Below are 21,759 nucleotides of genomic sequence, written 5' to 3' on the forward strand. Positions count from 1 at the left end.
TGCAATTATTCAGGCACCAACTTTCACTGTCATGAGTTAACCTGCAGATTAACATGCTGTATGAAACACAGCATCAATAATAATGGTGATATTTGCTTAAATTTCAGGTCATAGTTGTGTAAATGCATCTAAATCCTCTGGTTTTCTCCTATTTTACTGTATTGTAGAGGAAAGTGTTGACATTTTTGGTCCGCTGTAGACCTTTTTTAAAGTTTTCTTAGCAAACTAAGACTTTTAAAACAAAATCTATGGTCAAATAATAACAGAGGATGCATCACCAAATATAAATTGGCACAAAGGAAGAGCTCTTAAAGTTTTACTGGTGATGTAAATGTTAACGATATGCGTAGTCTGTTTAATAGGTCTTGTATCACATTAATTTACCCGTTGACTTATACATTTTCATATTTAATTTCTCAAGGGTATGAGTTTCATTTTCTTTTTTTTTTAAGTTATATTTTTGGGGACTTTTTGCCTTTATTAGATAGGACAGCTGAAGAGAGTTAGGAAGGGTGGGGAGTAGAGAGTGGGGGAAGACATGCAGGAAATGGTCACGGATTTGAACTGCCGACTTGTGCAATGAGGACTGTAGCCTCTGTATGTGGGGCGCTTGGACCGCTATGCCACCAGCTCCCCATGAGTTTAATATTCTATCAAAAAAAAGTGTTTCTGTCCACTTGTAAGTTATATTAAAGATTTCAGGTCAGCATAAAACGATCTGACATCTCATTTAAACAATAACTGCGATCACATGCAAACCTTTTTAATGTGCAAACACAAACATAACACTGAACACATATTTGCAAAGTCACATTCCCCAAGATAGAGTACATGAGGATAATTTTGGAACCAGCTGTGGTATTAGAACATATTTGGGATGTTATTTAAAGAAAAACTTCCTCTCCTTCATCCGCCATCCCTCCGCCCGGATTTTCAGCTTCTGCGGTATTAGAGATACGCCGCGGTAAACGAAGTCATCCCTAATCCTGTATGTGCTGTACGGCTCCCTCCTACCAAGACTCATCAAGGTGAAAGTGCTGTGTGATCTGCTGGATATTATTAGCATGGTAATAGGGTCTTAGAAGACACGGAATGAGAGGGAGCGGCACACACTGTGCATCCAGGTGTGTGATATTTAGCAGAAGCAGTCGCCTAAAGAACAGATCTGTCAGACGAGTGAACACACACTGTAATGAACAACTGGCCACTTCCCTGGAGAACGTGAATAATATGAAGAAGAGTAACACGCATGTGCAGTAGATTTTAAACACACATGCAGAGGTTTCAACCAACATACATACACGCACGCACAGGCATGCACATACACACTGTCCTCTAGACTTGGCACCAAAGGCAAAGGTACTCTGCACATGCACCTACACAGACACACACACACACTAACATCCACATGTCTAATATGCTCCATCTCTGCCTGAAGACACAACAAGAAACATCTAATTCTGAGTCACTTTCGGTCTGACTCACACACACAAACACACACAAACACACATGCATAAATATACTGACGCAGCCACAGAGCAGCATTTTTCCTGAGGCATTTTTGCCCTTTAACTATGTTACTGGGACAGATTGAATCTCTAGTTCATCATATATTTTTAACTCAATACGCTCACACTGCCTTCATTCACACACAGACCCCCCCAGACTTCTTCTCCCTCCCCTCACCTCCATCCTCCCTCCATCCCCTTCCCTCCTCCTCCTCTAATGAGTCTCAGAAGTGTGCAGGTGAGCCTGAGCCTGAGGAGCTAGCTGATAGCTGTTCTTCCACGTGTGTTCATCCCAGCATGCATGATTACAGACGATAACGTACACATGCTTGCAGAGCTGCACGGGCCTCTGTTCACCTCAGGTTAACTCATCTCCTCTCCGCTAATTAGAGATGAGAATCTGAAGGCTGATGAGTTCAACACGTAGTTAGACAAGATGTCTTATGCTTGGACATGTGATGGAGATAATGACGGCTGTGCTAACTTGAACACATTTGTAGTTTTCTGCCTTTAACAGGGATTCATTTTCTGAGTTTCAAAATAAATAAGTTATACATTTAATGCACTAAAGAGCTGATCATGTTACAATGCCACAGGTTAAGATATAGTATAATACAATACACATAATACAACATGACATTATACCATAACTTCTGGCTCTTTGTAAGTTTGACCATCATTGTTTGATTCATCTTGACTTGTTTATTGAATGTCTCTTCCCTTTTTTAATCTTTTATTTTGCAGCACTTTGTGATGTCTGCTCTTTAAAGTGCTTTATATATAAATTTAAATAACTTATTACATCCCTAAAAACAAAAAAAATACCCTAAAGACAGCACAAACCCATATATAGACTTCTAAATCACTCAAAATATAACTTACACTCATATTTGTTCACTTTAAGACATAAATACAGCCCAAAACGTGTAAGTAAAATAGCTGTTATAGACTCTATATACATGTGGAATGATCTCACATAGGTCATCCGTGCATTCCACACATACATGCCATTAAATAATCTATATTATCAACAAAGACTTCAAAAGAGGGCTCTGTATCTGCAGCAGCCTGATGCAAAGCCAAGCTAGGGATAATGTTTACAGTATGGTAAAGATAACACTTTTAATCTTATCTTTCAGAGACTTTATGTTCTGAAAGTTTACAAATTAAAGCAAAAGATGTAGTTAAACGAAAAAAAACTCAAACATGCACTGATATAATGAGCATCTAAAGGATACAGCATATGTGTTCGCTGCTAAAGCTCCAGGCTCGCATGCTTCATAAGCTCCTCTATTATTTGTTGCTGTGATGGCTTAAACATGCTTGACACAGTATGATAACACATGCACAGAGTAATGTTTACTCTGCACATAAACACTGGGTGGCACCAAGAGTCAAACTGCAGGCCTGTTAATCTGCAGTCGCATGCTCTACCACTGAGCCATACCCTCATATACAGTATGCATATATAGTGGTTGTTCTATTTATGATATAATATCTGTTTATGGTAGGATTTGATCTGCATAAATATGTTGCTTTAATCAGGAATCTCTCAATGTCTTGGCAAACATGTCTGCGTTAAGGAGTGCTTGCAGATGCTGAGGCCTCCGTTCAGTCCTTGTTAACTCAAATCTGAATATGAGCTCTGACAATTCAAGTTAGCTAAACTTATGTGACTTCTTAACAAATGCATGAAACTTCTTAGTAAATTGTTTGTTTTTATCTGTTTGACATAAATAGATTCTCAGCAGGAGGGTTTTTATAAACTGCATGACATGGTTGTGTTGTCCAATTCTATTTATAGCGTGCATTGTTTATGGTGTTCTATCTTTAGCATCTATATCCATCCTTCCCCTCAGCCAGGGGCTACACATGCAAACTGTATGTGTTCGTCTTTGCATAGCATCTTATATATGTTTTCAAATTGTGCATTATGGGAAAGATGTCAGCGGTATAGCCTGAAAACACTCTATATGTCTCTATCTAAGCACAGAGTGTTGTTCTCTGCTGTTTATTGCAGCCTCAGAGCAATAATGATGATGTTTATGTCCCCTATGTAGAGGCTGCAATGTCTCAAATAAAGCCAGCAGGACTCTGAGTCCTAACACTGAGACTGTTAATCCTTGGCATATAACACAGAACGTTACATAACGGACACAGCTACAGGTGTCAAAGTGTGTACAAGCGAGTTCTGAAAGTCTGCAGGTTTCCGTTTGAGCCAGACACCAAACACAGCACACTGCAGGTAATCACTGGAATAAATATAAATCCCTCCACTTGTGACTTTTATTTGAGAACAGATGCAGTTTGTATTTCCACACTTTGTTCTTATACTGATGAAACAAAACATTATGTGTCAAACTAGAGATCACTGCACTTTTAAAGTAGTAGTAAGCAACGTGAACATCAGAAACATGACTGTAAAAACACTCTGCATCCCTCTCTTCTACCTGGTATCACTCTGCTAAGCCCCACCCACTAAATGATGCACCAAACACTCTGCTAGTTATGCCAAACTCAAGGACAGAAAAAGCAACAGCTGATCCATTTAGTATATCCAAAAAGAAGCAACTAGTGCGTCCTGCACAGCTGCTGTGAGAGGCGAGGAAGAGAGAGAGACCTGCTGATACAGCTTATGAAGAAGCCCAATGATGCCAGTTTGTACAGAGTCATGTGATTGGCTTGTTATGTTGCAAGCTGATTGGTTGTTTAATTCGGACTGCAGCAGTTGTTTAAAATACTGAATTCGAAGAGGAGGCTTTGGTTAGTTTACTTACAGTAGTTCCTTCAGGGGTTAGCATTCACACTATCAAATCACAACTATGCAAAAGCAACATTTGAGCACTTAATCCTTCATCTCCAAACAAATGAGCTGATCTAGTGAATGAACCTTTTTGAGCTGTGGTGCTTTCACTGACCCTGCTGCGTCAGCTTGAGCTGTGCAGGTTTTGAAGACACCGCATTTATACCATCACTAAGCAAACAAGAGAAACTGAGACCCTTGAACAGGAGACATCATGACCTGACAAGTGAATAATACCGCTGTCTTTAATGAGGCTGATACTATCATTCATGTGGGCTTTTCACCCAAACTCAAACACCAAATAAGTCTCTCCTGCTTGCTTTTCTTGGCATAAACAACAGAATCTTCATATCTTGAGTCACTTTTCTGTGTCTCTGACATGCTAAACGATTCACAGAATTGTTTTCGTTGAGGTATTATGCTGTAAACAATCTTCTCACTGTTTGTCCTGTCCTGACTTAGACTTCATTACAAAGCTACATAGTTTTGAAAAGGAGACCAGGAGGCACAGACCCTCTTAAACCCTCTCTGTAAAACTGTAACTTTATGTCTGCTGTCATTTTAATATTTACACCACACACGTTTACAGTAACAGCTCCCCCTGTGACTGTGTATGTAAAATATGTAGAGAATGAAGAGGCTCAGTGAGTGTTTGAGCTGGAAGGAGAAGGGACTTGCAGTGAAGACGCTATTAAATTGTGTTTTTATGGTTACAGTGTTATTTCTGTTTCAATTAGAGGTAGAACTCACTGATCTGAATCAGTTTGCTGAGTTCAATTCAAAAATTCAAAAGAGGAAGTGATAAAACAGATAGTGGTTGTTTTATTACTTTGAGCCTCTTCAGTTTAACTTTCTGTCCATAAATGTCCTGATTTCACATGTTGGTGAAGACCACTCCTTTATTCTACATCCCCAGCTTTCCATAAATATCCCTGCCTCCCGCTGCCTGAGGCTTTATACTCATTAACAACAACCCGTCAGTCCACAACTGGAAAGAGATAATGGCTCCAGTGGAACCATTTATGAAAAAAAAAAGACAAATCTGCCACTCAAGCCTCTCCTTAAAAGTGCTTTGATGTTTACAAGGACGAGACACTGTCAAACGAGCCAAATTAGTTTGGTTTATGCAGACAGGCTGAGGGATTATGGGAGTTAAGCAACCCCAATCTCCTCAATCCATCTATGAGCAGTCTATCTAATGCCAGGCTCATATATACATGGCTTTTGAAGGATGCCTATATGAGCTGTGAGTATCACATTTTTTCAGGCAGGAGATTTGCAAGACGTCAGTTTTGATAAGTTTGCAGACATTTATGTATTTATGATGTTGTGTGAAATGCGTTCAAAGACATTTATGTCGCTTTAGGCTACACTTAAAGATTGGCATGAATGAAGGAATGATGTGCACATTAAGGGCACGTTAACTGACATCAGCCGAAGTTGTTTTTTACTGCAGATGTCAGTTCTGAACTTACATTATGTTCCATTTATACTAATTCAAAAGAATGAGATGATATTAGACTCAGACTGCCTTCAAATACGTCTGACTTTATTTTCTGAAGGATCCTGTGACAACAAAGAACAAAAACTCCAAAGCCAAAAATAAACATTAATGAGACATGAAGATGTGAAGTTAGTAATTAAAATGACATGAATGCATACAGATGGAGTGCTTCTTAAGCTCAGCTGGAGGAGCAGGCTGTAGTCTCTGTTGCACTGGTGGTGGGATTGATTGCCCTGACAGAATTTGGTGCAAGTCAACTACCTTCCTCCTCCAACATTTCCTGTCTCTCTGAAGCTTTCCAATTTAATAAAGGCAACAAAGCCCCTGAAAATCTTTAAAAATGCCAATGAAGGGCGCGGGCTTGGCCTAATGGTTAAGTTGCGTGCCCATGTAGCGGGTGGCCCGGGTTTGAATGCAGCCTGCGGCCTATTTCCTGCATGTCATTCCCCCACTCACTCCCAGTTTCCTACTCTATCCACTGTCCTCTCCTCTATAAAATAAAGGTCTATGCCAATGAATGCATATAGATAGAGAGAAAGAGGAGGAGACAGGAGCTTTGCATGAGCTCTCCTGGCCATCTGAGCCTATAGCAGCATAACTGAGGGCTGGTCCAAGGCAAGTCTGAGCACACTGTTAATATAAGCTTTATCAAAAAGGAACATTTTAATATTCATTTTTTAAGTAGAGAGGGTGTGTTCCTCCTGGGATTGGTTGATGATTCTGCAGAAGAGGGGCCTGGTAATTAAAAGCTCTGCCTCCCATACTAAAGCAGGCCTGCATTCTGGGGGTGTAATGTTCTGGAGGGAAGCTCTTTAAGACATGTTGGTGCCTGACCATAAGAGCTTCGATAGAGGGATGATTTTTAATCATATTCTAGCCTTTAAGGGAGCCAGTTCAGAAAAACTAGAAGGACAAATGTCATCTCATTTCCTGGTTCCTGTCAGCACACAAGCAGCAGCATTTAGGACCAACTGCAGCATCTTCAGAGACTTTTTAGAGCAGCCTGGATTAGCAACATATCAATTTCTAACTCCTAAAACTGAAGGACAAGGTGTACAGTTTTGGCATTAAAAATACCTGATCCAAAGTTCATATTATGTGCAGTGCCAGTATGCAGACACTTTTGAATCTGTAACTTCTCAAGCAAAATAAGTAAGTAAGTAACTCTTTCAAGATAACATAAGCTATTTATTTATGTATTTGAGCTTTACATAAGCTGACATGACAAAGTGCTTCACATAAAAGACCCAAAAGGGAATAAAAGATGAGTAACAGACATAGAAGGAGACATCAAGCTTACAACATCAAAAGAAGAAGACTAACATTTAAAGTATCAAGTGGGGGTAAACAAATGAGTCCTGTTCGACTGTCTCTGAGGGTCTTAATCCAACGACAGAGTTCTAAAGTTTAAGAGCTTCTACATAAAAAAACAGAATGGAACAATGGAACAAATCTCAACTGAAGAACATCAGACTTCCTTTTTGTGATACAGAGCAGCATTTACATATGCAAATGTTAAACATCTTACTTTGACATTTAACATTTTCCAAGACTTTCCTGAGCTGTTCAGCCACAAGACACTTGTTTTGTTCTTTTTGTCTCCAGCTTAGCCACTCCTTCCTGTCCTTTGTGCATTGCATTGTGGGAAAATAGTATCCATCTACAGCTTAATTTAAAAACGGCTTCATGTACTCTTCATATGTCTAGTTTGAGGAGGCTTTATTTTATTAGTTTCACAGCGTGAGAACATAAAATACTGATTCATTGAATACTAAAACTGTCAGATTTCATCAGGTGGACCCGTGAATTTATCATCCCTGATTGATTAGAATGTTTTGCTCTTCGGGGCGCCCCGATCTGAACTGAGGACCTCTGTCTCTGCAGTCAAATACTCTCTGCTACCCCCACTCATCCCCTTTAAGTACAGAGCAGCGGTGACAGTAACAGAGAGGTGTTCAACTTTATGTCAGCATAAAATGAAAGTCATAAATCATCTCTCCCACTGTGCTGGCTGACTCTGCAAAAATGACCTCCACTGTGGTATAAACAAGCACATACAGTGAGGGGAAAGTGACTCTCGAAGCGATTTAGTGTTTATTAATCATAAGTTATAATTTGAACACAGAACTACACGGGGGACTATTTACTCAGCTGTCAAACAGCCCCAAAGTGAAAGCTTTAAATATGAATAATATGTGAATAGCTTTCATCAGTCCTCCTCAGTACGTTTGTTATGGCTAACTGTGTGTGCTCACTGTTAAAGATGAGTGATTTCATTTTCCGTGGTGGTTTGTGAAAACTGCAATCAGCAGCAGCAGCAGCAGCATCAAACTCATCATCACATCTTGTTTAATGTCTATAAAAATCAGTATGACTAAAGAAAGGGCCTCATGACACTCCTCACATCAAAAGGAGAAAAGAATATCAAATTATTCAAGGTTATTACAAAGCTGACACATCCAAAAACATGCTCCTCGCTGCTTAGAGACTTCACTAAAGAACTGGCCAAATTGCGATGGCTGTACATTTAAGGGAAACATATTTCACAGAAGCTGTGGACTTTGACTGACATGATATGAATCGAAAGAGGATTTACACCCTCTGATTTCTCAGCATATGATCTGTGAAATTTGGTGATAGCAACTGGTCGGCTCTGAAGACGCAGATAAGAAAAGAGGGCTGAGATAGCGTGCAGTCCTAATTTCAGCAGCCAGCGCTGGTGACTGGATTTGGACAATATCAAACGGTCATCTTTTATTGTTCTTGGAGTCGCATGATTATGACTGCATGTGAGAGCATTAGAGAGGGGAGCACAGTGACAGAGGGAGAAGGGCATACTGGGGCTGAAAGTGATGAGGAGGATTAGAGTTATATGTTCACATTTCTGCAATAAGAAGCCACAGTATGTATGGCCGACATAAATTAGAGTTCATGGAGTTCTTTTACGGCTTTTCTTACGACTTTCTAGGCGGTTAATGTTACATTTTGTAGCAGGCAGTTCTTTGCCATTCCCTTATGGTACCCAAATTTACTGGCATCCATAACTCACAGCATGTTGGGCATCAATTATTTGTCGCATTATGAAATACACTGCCTGTGGTCAGAACCACTCTGTCCTTACAGCCCATCTGATACAGGATTTTAGGGGCGAATTAATGAAAAGTTTTACAAAAATCCAAACTCAACAAGCTTGACTTTACAGTGCTAACACCAGTATACTAACACAATCTTTGTGGCAGTACTAAGTCTAATGTTAGCATGCTTAGAGATGTGAATTACCACGTAACACAACGTACAGCTCAGATGTTTAGATCATATTTTTTATGGAACCATTGCACATATTATAATCTTGGTTGTATTGAATTTGGACTAGTTTAAAAGCCTCAAAAGAAATGTATTTTTTATTTTTACTTTATTTCAGATGTGCATAAGAAACATTGGGTATTTCAGAAAGAGCATCATACATAAACAATCATTAAGGACATAGAAACAATACATCTTGAGTTGTGAATTTAAGGTAAATGATAAAGTTATACATACAGAAAATAAATAATAGAATAAGTTCAGTAAGGAGAGGGAATCATTTTACAGTTCAGTGGGGAGTTCTTTTAGGGAATCATATACTTTAAGTGCTTTTGGTCGTTTCATTATTTTCAATGATTTTAGGTATAATTGGAATTCATTTAGAAAAACAACAAATTTGGGGGGGGATTTCAAAGTTCTGTTTTTATGAATGGAGAATTTTGAGAGGCACAGGATTATATTACAGCAGATTTCATCACTTTTATTTTTTAATATCAAACTGAAAGTTATGTTGTTTATTGAAAGGGCATTTGAAATGGATTTATTTTAAATTTTTAACCATTTATGGGTATCATTTCAGAAAGTTTTCACAATTTGGCATGAGAAAAAAACATGGTCCGTCGACTCAACTTCTTTTTCACAAAGGGGGCATAAATTGTCTTCCAATTTAAAGCGTGCACAGAGTAATTCTTTTGAAGGATAAATATTGTTCATAATTTTAAAGTGTGTATCTTATGCATTGGGTGGGAAGGGTGAATGTGAGATACATCGTTTAAAAGCCTCTAAATGTCATACAGTACATCCTCTGGGGGACATGACATTTTCAGGGTAGGTCATGATTTTTTAACATTCAAATATTCAATTAAAATTTAAAAAACAAAGACAGTAAATCCTGAAATATAAACAGGACCTTTATTTGCTTTTACTGCAGAAGGAATGAGGCCTCTATATGAAGCAGGCTTGTATTAGAGGCAGGCCTTTGTATCAAACTCTCTGTCTGAGAATGAGAATTGTTCATACCTACAAAGTGAGGCCCTCATTCACAACAAAATTGCACTGCTTTTGTATCCACTAACCTTTGCAATGAGCCTTTGATTTATTTGTAAAGGGTTACAAATGGTAAACACTTTGGAGAGACCTGCCTTTGTTTGCACTAGTAGAAAAACTCTGCTCTGTTTTATGAAGACAGACGGTTGTCTCCTTATCAGTAGTTTATTTCCATTAAAATCTTGCTCTACAAACACATCAGACAATGGCGTATTCCATCAGCATAAACACAAACGTATATTTAGATCATTGTCTTTCTCTTTTTTAAGAACCAACCAGAGCCAGAGAAAACTTTGAAGTTATGCTGTAAAAAGATTAATGTAACAGAAGTTAAATTGCCACCCTCACTCTCACCTGAAGGCCCAGTCGTATCGCACTTCTCCACCCATCCTATCACTGTCAGCCAGTCCCAGACTTCCCCTCCCTTCTGCCCTCAGAGGGGGTATTAAACCACCACCACCACCTCCTCCTCATCCCCATCATAACCACACATCCAACCCCCACCCCCAACCATGACCCAGTTTGAAGGGGATAAGGGGGTAAGTGAGGACCATTGTGAGTACCACAGGGAAAGAGGCAAGATGCTCTGCCTCCCTCATTCCTCTCTCTTTCAGGAAGCGCTCACACTTGGTTAAGCACACACACTGAGGCTCTTCATGAGAGGGCTGCAGCCGAGACGTGGGTTTTTTTATTTTGGAGTTTCTTGTTTGTTGGGATGCCGTTGTTTCTGATGTCAGGTCAGGGCCGTATTATGTCAGAGGAGGTTAAGGGGTTTGTGAAGGAGGCTAAGTGAGCCGGGAGACAGAGACAGAGATGTGGGGCCTCAGGTTGAGGGACAAAGGACACAGTACCTGGCATCTGGGAGAGAAGGAGTAGAGTGAGTATGCTGCTTTATCATTTTGCTTTGCTGCTTATTCGTTGACCATATGTGCTTGTTTTTGTGTATTTTTGCCATATGCTGTTAACTTGCAGTGACGACAAATGCAAAGATCCTCAGTTTAAAGACTGATGAGGTTTGCCATGGAGGCAAAAGGGCAGATTTTTTAATAGTGATGTGACGGTGTAGTGTCTTCCTAAATTTGCTCTTTTGGAGCTCCAGTTACACTCATAAGATAATTCTACATTTATTTCTCTCAGATTAAAAGGCACAGATGCCCACACAGAGGCTGCTGCGCCTGCCGCAAAGATTCATCCTATAACATATGGAACCAGTTTACCGTTGCCTTTCTTCCCTTCGGACAGCGTTAATGAGGGAATATTTAGTTTCCCACGAACACAGGGAGGGAAGATTTCCCTTCACATCCCTGCTCCCCCCTTTCAAAACGAAGAAGAAGAGCTTACTCATCCATGTCGCCAAAGACTTCCTCATTTCTAGATTCTCTCCCAGGCTGGAGTTCAAGTTTGACCATGTAACAAAAAAAATCAGCAGTTTCTATTTTTATCCCCAACTAGTTTGATTTTCTGATTTGTGTTCTTTTATGTCTGCTTCAAGATTAAGAAGCCAGGGGCCCAAACTGGGGCTGCAGAGTTTGTAATTTGTAGTTTGTTTGTATTTCATGGCCGCATGCATTCATCACTCTGCAAAGAAGTTTCTCATCTGTGCTCTTGTGTGTGTGTGTGTGTGTGTGTGTCTGTGACTACACACATCCTACAATCTGGTAGACATTACTGCATGAAATGGATGCGATCAACAGCTCTGATTAACTTCTGCGTCCATTAACTTAATGCAGAGTCACCTTTAGTGTGCGTGTTCTGCATCCCTTTTTGGACTTTCTTTAAACAAAGTTACTTCTGAGGACAAAAAATAGACAACCAGAAAGAGTTGATAAGGAGTCCATTTTTAGCTATGTTGTTTTTTTAATTTGAATATTTCTGGCTGCCTAACAAAGGAGCTTATCCCACGCCTTCAGAGAAAGAGAGGGGAAGTCGCAGTATGAGAAACCCCCTGTGTATTTTAAGTCAAGCCTTTACCCACTGACGGTTTTCCACACAGCGCAGTTATAGCCGTTATCTCTACTCATATTAGGCATTCACAGACAGCTGCCTGAAACCTTTTGTGACATAATTTCAGACGCTTAACGTGAGGTCTGTCGGCATCAAAGCAGACAGAATTTAACCCACATATGACAATCCAGGGGTTGATCGTGGACAGATGTCTGGCCGGTCGCTGTGGGAGCAGATTAGTTTGATCTGTGAGCAGGACGAGGTGGAGTCTCGGATCAGTAACGTATGAGAGAAATGACCCTCAAGTGAGGACAGTCGCAGGAACAGTGACCCAAACAGAGCACACTCAGAGCTCCTCTTTCAGATCTCGGATGCTTTTTTTGATTCAAAGGAAGCGTTTGTGTTTCTACTTCTGACCCCATTGTAAAATTAAATTAAATGAGACATTATTATAGACACCAAAGTCATTCATGTGTCCCTCATTTGGCAGCTGTTGACTTCCTGTTTCCCTACAAAACAAAAGACCTCATTGTACCAGAATTTCGTCTCATCCCAGTTAATTATTAGCCACATCCCTTATTTTTCAATGAAGGGCTTTGTTTTTGGATTTGATTGAGCCTGACAAAGACAGCATATTAAATCTGCTCTCTCGTCATTGTCAGCATGGAGGACGGCTTAAAGCTTAGTCGTTTTGATATTATTTAAGCCTGGCCCTGTACAATGATAATGACATTGCTTGAGATATTACCTCAAATATAGCTGAAGCAAAATGAGGCAAAAAAGTTGACATTATGATAAAGTACCTGACCATGGTAAACAGACAAAAGTGTGATGTTCTCATCATCTGGACACTGGCATCCTGGTTTTCTTTCATAAGACATTAGTGTGAAAAAAATCACTTGTTGGAGAGATAAACCCTGGCACATTTAGCACACCGACTTTGAAAATAATTCACAGCTTATTACTTAAAGCGCTCCCTTGAAAGATAATAATGCTGTGCTGTTATTGCCTGCTTATGATCCCTGACTTCTAAAAGGCTCAATAAACAATATATTGGTCATGTGTGGTGATGCTTTGTGCCATGATGATACCAGGGACAATCTTTTTTATCCATGAGGGACAGCAAAGAAATTGTTCAGGTCGTTAAGGTTGCAAAAGCATCCCATAAAGCAGTGCTGTACTGAAGCAAAGATGCAGGAAAAATCACATTAAAGAGTAAAATGAAAATGAGGCAACAGATCAGCAGGATCGTAACTCAATAAATCAAGGCAGGGGAAAGTGCTGATGGTGTCTTTGCTTTAATATACATGCAATCACTTAAAAAACAGAGGCAGGGCTAATTGATAACTGAATAATGAGGAAGACGACTGAAGGGATGTTTACCCTGAGTTTGTTCTGACGTTTGTGCTCTGCAGGGGGGGAGAGAACATCCGTGCTGTGAGCTTACTGATGGAGAGCGGCTGCAGCGTCCGTACGAATGTTTGTCTCTGAGTGATTCGTGAGGTTTGCAGAGACGCAGAACAAATTAGTGTTTGAAACAACAAGGAAAAGATTCAGTATTGTATAAGATAATCTGTTTGCGTTGCATGCAGTGACCCCAAGAGCCATGCATTGTTGTTATGTACAATGATAGTTTAAAAGTATAGTAATTTCATACATTTAATTAGACTATAAATGTACATGCTTATACGCTTTGCTTGATTAAAGTTCATCCAGAGGCAAATACATCTATTATCCACACATACATTCAGCAGAGCTTTATTCAGTATTTACAGTGTGTTTATTATCCAAACTGCCCTCAGCCTGTGGTCATTAATATTAATGTGGCTTTGTGTGAATGTGTGTGTGTTTTCGTGTGTGCATGCAGGAATAATTGATATGCAGATGAACAGTTAAGATGCAGAGGAGGACGGCGGCTAGCGTATTGCTGTGAGTGAATACTTTGCATTGCTGTGCACATTTTGAAATTGGCAACATTGTCAGATGAAATTTGCATTACAATTGCATTTCAGTACAGTTCATAATTAAAATGCTTTGAAAATTGCTCAGTTAACCTAAACAATGAAAAAGCACACTTTGTTTTATTGCTTACATTTATATTTTTAAGATTCTTTATGTTAAAATTAGAATCTTTTTCAGTTATTTTTATTTTTAGTGTTATTATTTATTGCACACATACCTTTAACAACAGCATTTAAAGGGAATGCACCCTGCATTTTAATGTTTAATCTTAAAAAAGGAAAACCTTTTAATCTTAAATGTCAAATATTAAAATGCATGAACTGAAAAAACACCATTTATTGGAATAACACTGTGCAAATATACATTTCAGATATTTTGCTTTGGACAGATTATCAACATTTGTTAATTTCCTTATTAGTACAATTTGTTCTATTGTTTTGTGTTGTGCCAAATTCAGTTAATTTACAATTATAAATTGACATATTGTGTACCAAAAGAAATATACAGTATATATTGTTATTAACTTATACTTGACATAACTTATGAACTCATATTAAAGAAAAACAAAAGTATCACCATGATATTTTCTTTCTGGCTGATGTAGATGTTGTTGTAATGTCTTAAAATGATTTAAGTTAGTAATATAAAATCACAGGGAGATCACTGAAGTTGCTAATTTGTGTTTTATGCAAACCCTTACCTGGACATTAATGTGTTGCTGCACAGACCTTTCCCTCAATGATGCATGCAAATCCAGCACGTCTCCTTGCCAGGCAATCAGAACTCATGTGCATCAGCAGAGGCCCCCCTGCACGAGTTGAGGTCCGTCCCACAGTGGGCTCGTTCCCCTGGTGTTTCTTCTGAGCCTGAGGCCCCTCCAGCTGGAGCGCCGTGTCCAAATAATGACTCACTACTGTGAATAGGGAGCACCTCAGCTAACCCCAATGCAGTGCCCCTTTCCCATGTTCATGGTGGGTTTGTTTGCAGGGACACTGAGGCCCCACTCTGTGTGCTTTTTGAGACTGTTACACGTGTGACCGTCTGTCAGTCGGTCTGTGAGTCCGTGTGGATCCAGAGGGATGAAGGCGGTGACTGAGGGGATCCCTCCAGTGACACTAACTGTAATCGTGACTCTGTTTGAATCAATGCATGAGGTTGTGATGAGGAGTACTCACCCCTCAGGAGCTCTTCTTATTGACCTTTGACCTTGCACTGTTGTGGCAGAGTTATGAGCAATGCCAAAGGATGAAATGTATCAGAGTCTTACAGTTTGATGACCCATGATTTCAAAGTTTGACCTTTTTTAGCTGGTGGCCATAGAGTTATTGATCCTGAAACTCATTCCCTTTCGAAGCACGTTACAGTGACGCATTACATCAAATTATTATTACATTTAATAACAGAGTCTTTCTTGCATTAGAACCAAATCTGGTTTCCTTTTCTGATGGTTTTATTCATGCCATTTCTTCCACCAAATTATAGTTCATCCTTTGTAACAGACAGTAACAGAGAGCCTGCCCGCTTTGTGTGTGTGTGTGTGCCGTGCTGTTCGTGAGGGTGACTCACCTCAGTAACTTGATGCACAGAGTCAGCTTCCTACCCCTAACTGCCCCACTAGCTCACACAGACACAAATTGGATGAGAAAGCAGAATGCCAGGTTATATGTGGCCGAGGTTGTGGGAGTACGAAGCCGAGGCAGCTGTGCGTCCTGGCTGGAGCGTCTCTCCTGGTCAGGAGTGGAGTGACAGTTCTTGGTGCAGAATCATGCAGGACGCTTAAAATCAAGAAATTATGAAGTTGATCTCATCTTGTTATATGCAAAGGCTCTAAGAAACTGTGCCACCATGAACAAAAGTCACTGTTTCATCAGAACTAAATACTGTGAAAAGTATTTGGCTGGTTTTACTTGAGCAGCTCTGGGAAATTATAACAGCTCTGATCCTGCAGCAGGTCCATTTTTACAGATTGGAATGGAAATTGTATTTATATAAAATGCTTTCCTAGCCTTCAGACCACTCACAGATTTTTTACACTGCCTGTCAAATTCACTCTTTCACATACTAACAGCAGACACTGCTTTACAAAGTACCCATCAGTACTAACTAATCCCATTCATGTGCAGTTACGCCTTCAGGAGCAATTCAAGGCTCAGTGTCTTCCCGAGAACGCATCGACAAATGCATATGACAAATGTGTGTTTAACTGGATTTAATCTACTGCATCACAGGTTCCATACATCACCCTGACATTGCAGGGAGTAATGCACTGAATGGATAAATACACCAGATAATAAAGCAGAAAAACAAAGATCAGAGTATTTGCACACTTCTACATTCAAACAAAAGCTGTTTGACCTTTGCAGTCAGCAGTTTGTCTGTGACTGAATCTGGTTATTATTATTTAAAGGACAACCCTCCTGCACAGTTAGCGTTACGTAAAAAGAATGAACTGATGTAATGCATGAAAAGTCAGACAGAGCTGGACCATTAAAGGACACAGCTATGACTGTGTTTGCTTGTGGCAACCTCTCGCTCCGCTCCGGACATTTGCTGCTTACTCATACATGTCGGTCACAGACGCTCACAGTTAGCACTCTCACGAGGACTTCACTTCACAGACTGAAAGCAGGAGTTTACACTGTTCAGGCCTCTTACTGTATGTGCGTTATGCACACACACACATACACACCCTGGGGATTCCTGACATCTACCTCCTGTGTTTCTGGCGTGCCCTTATATGGTCAGAGAGATCAATATGACATGTTTTATGGCAAGCCTCCTTCAAAACATTCCCACCCTCTCCGCTCCTACTGGAGACACAAAGCAGAGTGCTGGGAGCTCCTAACCGCCTCCTCCAGCCACATTTTTTGTCTTCTTCCAGCCCCAGCTTGCTCCAGCTAAGCTCTCAACCTGCTTGGTAAGAATATTGTCCCAGAAGCCCTTTAAAACCTCAAACTAAGCCAGTATTCATGGTTGGATTTTCCTCTCAGTCTAGCTCACAATAAGCCATGCACTGGTGCAGCTTCATAAGGGGAGAAAGTTCTGAGGAGGTGTCATACTCATCCCCAAAAGCCGCCCTGAGGGACAGAAGTGTTTGGGTTCAGCTCCATCGCCTGAGATAATGTGGGTCTGCTGTCTGACTCCCCGCTCCAATGGTGTGTGCATGGCCACCTGCTGATTCTGCTGGTTTTGATGGACTGCCTGGAGCCAAGACCTAACCTACATTGGCAATGTGTCCCTCTTCTAAACTGTGCTCAAATGCACACATGCACGCGCACACACACACAAGCACAGCAGAGCACAATGCCGTTTACCTCCCATCCAGAACAAACCAGTCAAGTTAATACAATCCTGAAAACTGCACTTCTCACCGAAGAAGGCTCACTAAGAGGATTTATTTCTTCTGAAAGAGATAGGCTGTTAAATAAAGTGTGTGTGCGCATTTGATGATAGCAAATTCCCCATTTGGATTATTTCGCCTCTCTTCTCTGTGCTGCTTGATGGTATTTTTTAATACCGATATCCTCTTTCCTCCCTGTTTGGTCTTCTAATTCCATAAAAAGCCCAAACTTGACAGCCACCTCACTGAGCCACTCAGCTCCCAATTCAGCTTTTTGTATTTGCGCTGCAAGAAGCAACAGATCACATCGAGGGAATATTGATTGCCTGAGCTCAGAGAGGAACACTTACTCTAATTAAGGCAATTATCATGTCAACCCTTTTCACATTTTGTCACCGAACTCGGGGAACTAAAACGTTTTCCAAAGGGATGAAAGTCTTACATGAAAAATCTGCACAAATCTCACCACTTGCTTTGATCATACTTTCAAATGAGGATTAATTGTTGGCTGTGTTCTTTTTTTCTCCCTCTTTTTCTCCTCTTTCTGTACTTTCTGCAGAGTCTGTGAGCAGGTGAGAGAGGGACACTGTCTGCCCCACTGTCCAGCGACACCATGAGCTGGAGCTTCCTCACGCGGCTGCTGGAGGAGATCCACAACCACTCCACCTTCGTGGGGAAGCTGTGGCTCACCGTGCTCATCGTCTTCCGCATCGTTCTCACCGCTGTCGGGGGAGAGTCCATCTACTACGACGAGCAGAGCAAGTTTGTCTGCAACTCGGGGCAACCAGGCTGCGAAAACGTCTGCTACGACGCCTTCGCCCCTCTATCTCACGTCCGCTTCTGGGTCTTTCAGATTATCTTAGTAGCGATGCCTTCTCTCATGTACATGGGCTATGCTGTCCAAAAGATTGCACGATTAGATGAGGCCAAAGGAGGAGCTGGTGCTGCTGCAGTCAGAACACCAGGAGGAGGGGGCTACACACACAGGAAGCCGAGGAAAATCTGCTTTGGAGCTCGGCAGCACCGAGGTATTGAGGAGACTGAGGAGGATCAGGAGGATGATCCCATGATCTACGAGGTGCCAGAGATTGAGCCCCCAAAAAGACCACGGGATCCCCTGCAACCCACACCCAAACCCAAAATCCGGCATGATGGCCGCAGGCGTATCCAAGATGAGGGTCTGATGCGGGTCTATGTCCTGCAGCTGTTGACTCGTACAGTGTTAGAAGCAGGGTTCCTTGCAGGCCAGTATTTGCTGTATGGGTTCCGTGTGAAGCCCGTGTTTGTGTGCTCCGGGAAACCTTGTCCCCACAGTGTCGACTGTTTTGTGTCGCGGCCTACGGAGAAGACCATCTTCCTGCGCATCATGTATGGTGTCACTATCCTCTGCCTCACGCTCAACGTTTGGGAGATGCTGCATTTGGGGATTGGATCCATCTGTGACATTCTCCGCCGACGGCGCTGCCCACCTCCGGAGGATGAGTACCAGCTGGGCTTGTTGGGCACCAATGGGGGTGTTGAGGGCTCAGTGGGGGGAACAGGACCAGAGGCCGGTTCTGAAGGAGGGGGTGCTGGAGATGGAGCTGCTGATTATGTGGGCTACCCCTTCTCGTGGAACACCCCATCAGCTCCACCTGGCTACAATATTGTGGTAAAGCCAGAGCAGATGCCCTACACGGACCTTAGCAATGCTAAGATGGCATGCAAGCAGAACCGGGCTAACATTGCCCAAGAGGAACAGCAACAGTTTGGTAGTAATGAGGATAACTTTCCCACTGGAGGGGAGGCCCGTGTAGCTTTGAACAAAGACATGATCCAGCAAGCTCATGAGCAGCTGGAGGCGGCGATTCAGGCCTACAGTCAGCAGCACCGGGCAGAGGAGCAGCTCGGGGACAACCAAGATGACAAGCCCCAAAGTAACATCATCCAGGCCCAGCCTCAGCCGCAGCCTCAGCCTCAGAAAGAGCGCAAGCATAGATTCAAACATGGGAAAGGAGGCAGCAGTGGAGGAGGCAGCAGCAGCAACAGCAGCAGCAGCAAATCGGGAGAGGGAAAGCCCTCTGTATGGATTTAAACCCAGAAACAGTGACATGTCTTAAAACCATGTAGATACAAGTGATTGGATGACGAGTTGTTGCAATCTTCCTTGGATATTTAAACACCACAGTGCCTTAGAGAATCCTGCAAGCTGGAGAAGATGTGTGTTCGTGTATTAAGTTGTGTAAAAAAACAAAACATGATGTCGCAGCTGACAATTTGTGTCGTCTGGGCTATCACTGTCAACTTGAAAGATCACACCAACACAAACTGTAATAGGCGACAGTCTGTCCGTTTACATGTCTCGTTCTCCTCGAGTCCTAGAGCAGATTCATGACCTCTGTTGTCTCCGTGTTGATCCTGTCTTTGGGGTTTGACATTTGGAAAAAGAATGAATGATAATGAGTTCTGTTGCAAATCAGATTTAGCCCAGATTTGGCTTAGTTAATTTTCTGGGCGCTCCTTTGCAAAGACTCTGTCTCCGTTAATACATTGGCATCCCAGTTCTTGGGACTTCAAAGTACACTATCATCGTAATACAAACGCAAAGGGATGCCATGCTATCACTATGCCCTATGCAGTGCGTCAAGCTAAAGATACAACCTTGTACTGTAGTAACACTCAAGACAGGAGTCATAACATCATAAATGCAATAAAATGAAAGATAGATCAGTGGCAGCGCCTGAAGCCTTGACGTCATAATGAAGGGATAATGTCAGCTTCCTGAAGGCTGTCCTGTCACATTCTGTTTCCTCTTCAGTGTCGGTCACAGTGTTCTGTCACTCAGAATTTTGCATTTGCCAGTGTGTTTGTACGTGTTCTCTGTGTTTTTATAAGTATGCTACAAAAGCTTCTACTCAGAAATCAATACGAACTGCAGGGGGCTTCTTATCCAGTCTACATCTGAAGTTTCCTGAGATTTTTTCTTACAAGTTGTAAAAGCAAATCAAGTTTTCTTACCTTACTTTTTAACCTCTCAGTTTTTCTCTCTGGCTCTTTATGGCTGTTGACCAAGGCGGCTCAGCTCTCCGCCCGTGTCCCACCTTCCTTGTAGTTGACTGCCCCCTGGTGGTATCTCAAACGGGGCTTCCTTCATTCGGAGTAGGTACTGGCTGCCACCTGCTTCCAGCTCTAGTGTTCCTTATCAATCGACAGGCCTTGTGTGAGTTGAGTCTTTCCAGCACTATACCTTCAGTGTTAAATGCACAAGGCTGCAATATCACTCCGTCATAAAAGGAAAGGTTTAAAGCCATTTCTACAATAAATTGAGACCAAACACTGTTTGTATGATGCAAGTGTCAGTGCCAAGATTTTACGCAAGGCTGCCATGAAGCCTGCTTGTTTGTAGCTTTGGAATACTGTGGCCATGCTACTCCAGTTTTGGAAACAAAATGCCTACAAGAGACCAACCCTTTTGTAAAAGCCACTCATTTTTTTGTATTAAATTGTGTGTGTTGCTTTTTTGAATCGGTTTTAAAACAACAAACTCACAAAGTTGAGTACATTTTTATGTTAAAGCCAGTGTTTTATATGAAAAGATTCATTTTTTAAGAGCATTTTTTTGTAAAATAAGGAAAAAGAAAACCATTTCTTTTGAAAATTGACATAGCTGTGTGGATATTTATGGTCATTGTGTTTTAAATTGCCTTCCAATTGTAAAAAATGTGAAATATGATATAGTATATTTTTATATAATCTCGGCTCTGTGACTTAAATGAAAAAAAAAGCCAAACTTGTATGTGACAGTATCAGTATTTAATGTATGTACCAACCCTCTGGGCTGTGTTATAATAAACAATGTTATTCCTTTTTCCATTACGTTAAAAAATCTGCTGAACAGCTGTGTGTGGAGACAAAGGGGATGGAATGAGGGAAAGACAGGAGGTGGCACATTACTTAAAACCATTACCAGCTTTCCCAGCGAGCGGCAGTTCGTCTTCCTTAATTCATTCTGGTGAATTCAAAGCCAGAAAGCTGGCAGCACTGTTCTTAATTTGAAGAGTCTAAAAAAGCTGAACTCCCAAGAAGATGTATTGTAGAGGCCTCTTTTCCTCTAGTATTGTTTGCAGATTGGGGCTGAAATTCTAGGCTGTGTTAGCCTACAGGATGTTGGTCTGTACTTGGAGGGTATCTGCCAAAATATTATCAAGTCACCGTTTCTCAACTGAGCAGAAACCAAAAGACAAGACAGTAATCTGGTCATATTTTAAGATAAAACATAATGCTTGAAAACCTATTTCTTTAAGGTAGACAAAAGCTAACATCAGCATCCAGCCAATTACTGGGAGTTGCTGAAAGCTATGATTCTCCT

The 21,759-nt window shown here is 41.3% G+C and overlaps 1 protein-coding gene across 2 annotated transcripts in view; it reads left to right on the top strand.

The window, feature by feature from the left end:
- Positions 1-20,973, top strand: part of LOC117831874 (gap junction gamma-1 protein) — a 43,265-nt gene extending 22,292 nt beyond the window's left edge. The window contains exons 2-3 of one of the 2 annotated variants that reach the window (XM_034710765.1): positions 13,977-14,038; positions 17,971-20,973. In XM_034710765.1, the coding sequence (XP_034566656.1) occupies positions 18,025-19,485 (1,461 nt within the window). In that variant the 5' untranslated portion in view covers positions 13,977-14,038; positions 17,971-18,024 and the 3' untranslated portion in view covers positions 19,486-20,973. The remainder of the gene's footprint in view (positions 1-13,976; positions 14,039-17,970) is intronic. The other variant, XM_034710766.1, reaches the window with a different exon arrangement.
- The last annotated feature ends 786 nt before the right edge of the window (positions 20,974-21,759 follow it).

Source organism: Notolabrus celidotus, chromosome 20, assembly GCF_009762535.1.
Source record: "Notolabrus celidotus isolate fNotCel1 chromosome 20, fNotCel1.pri, whole genome shotgun sequence".
NCBI classification, from domain to species: Eukaryota; Metazoa; Chordata; class Actinopteri; order Labriformes; family Labridae; genus Notolabrus; species Notolabrus celidotus.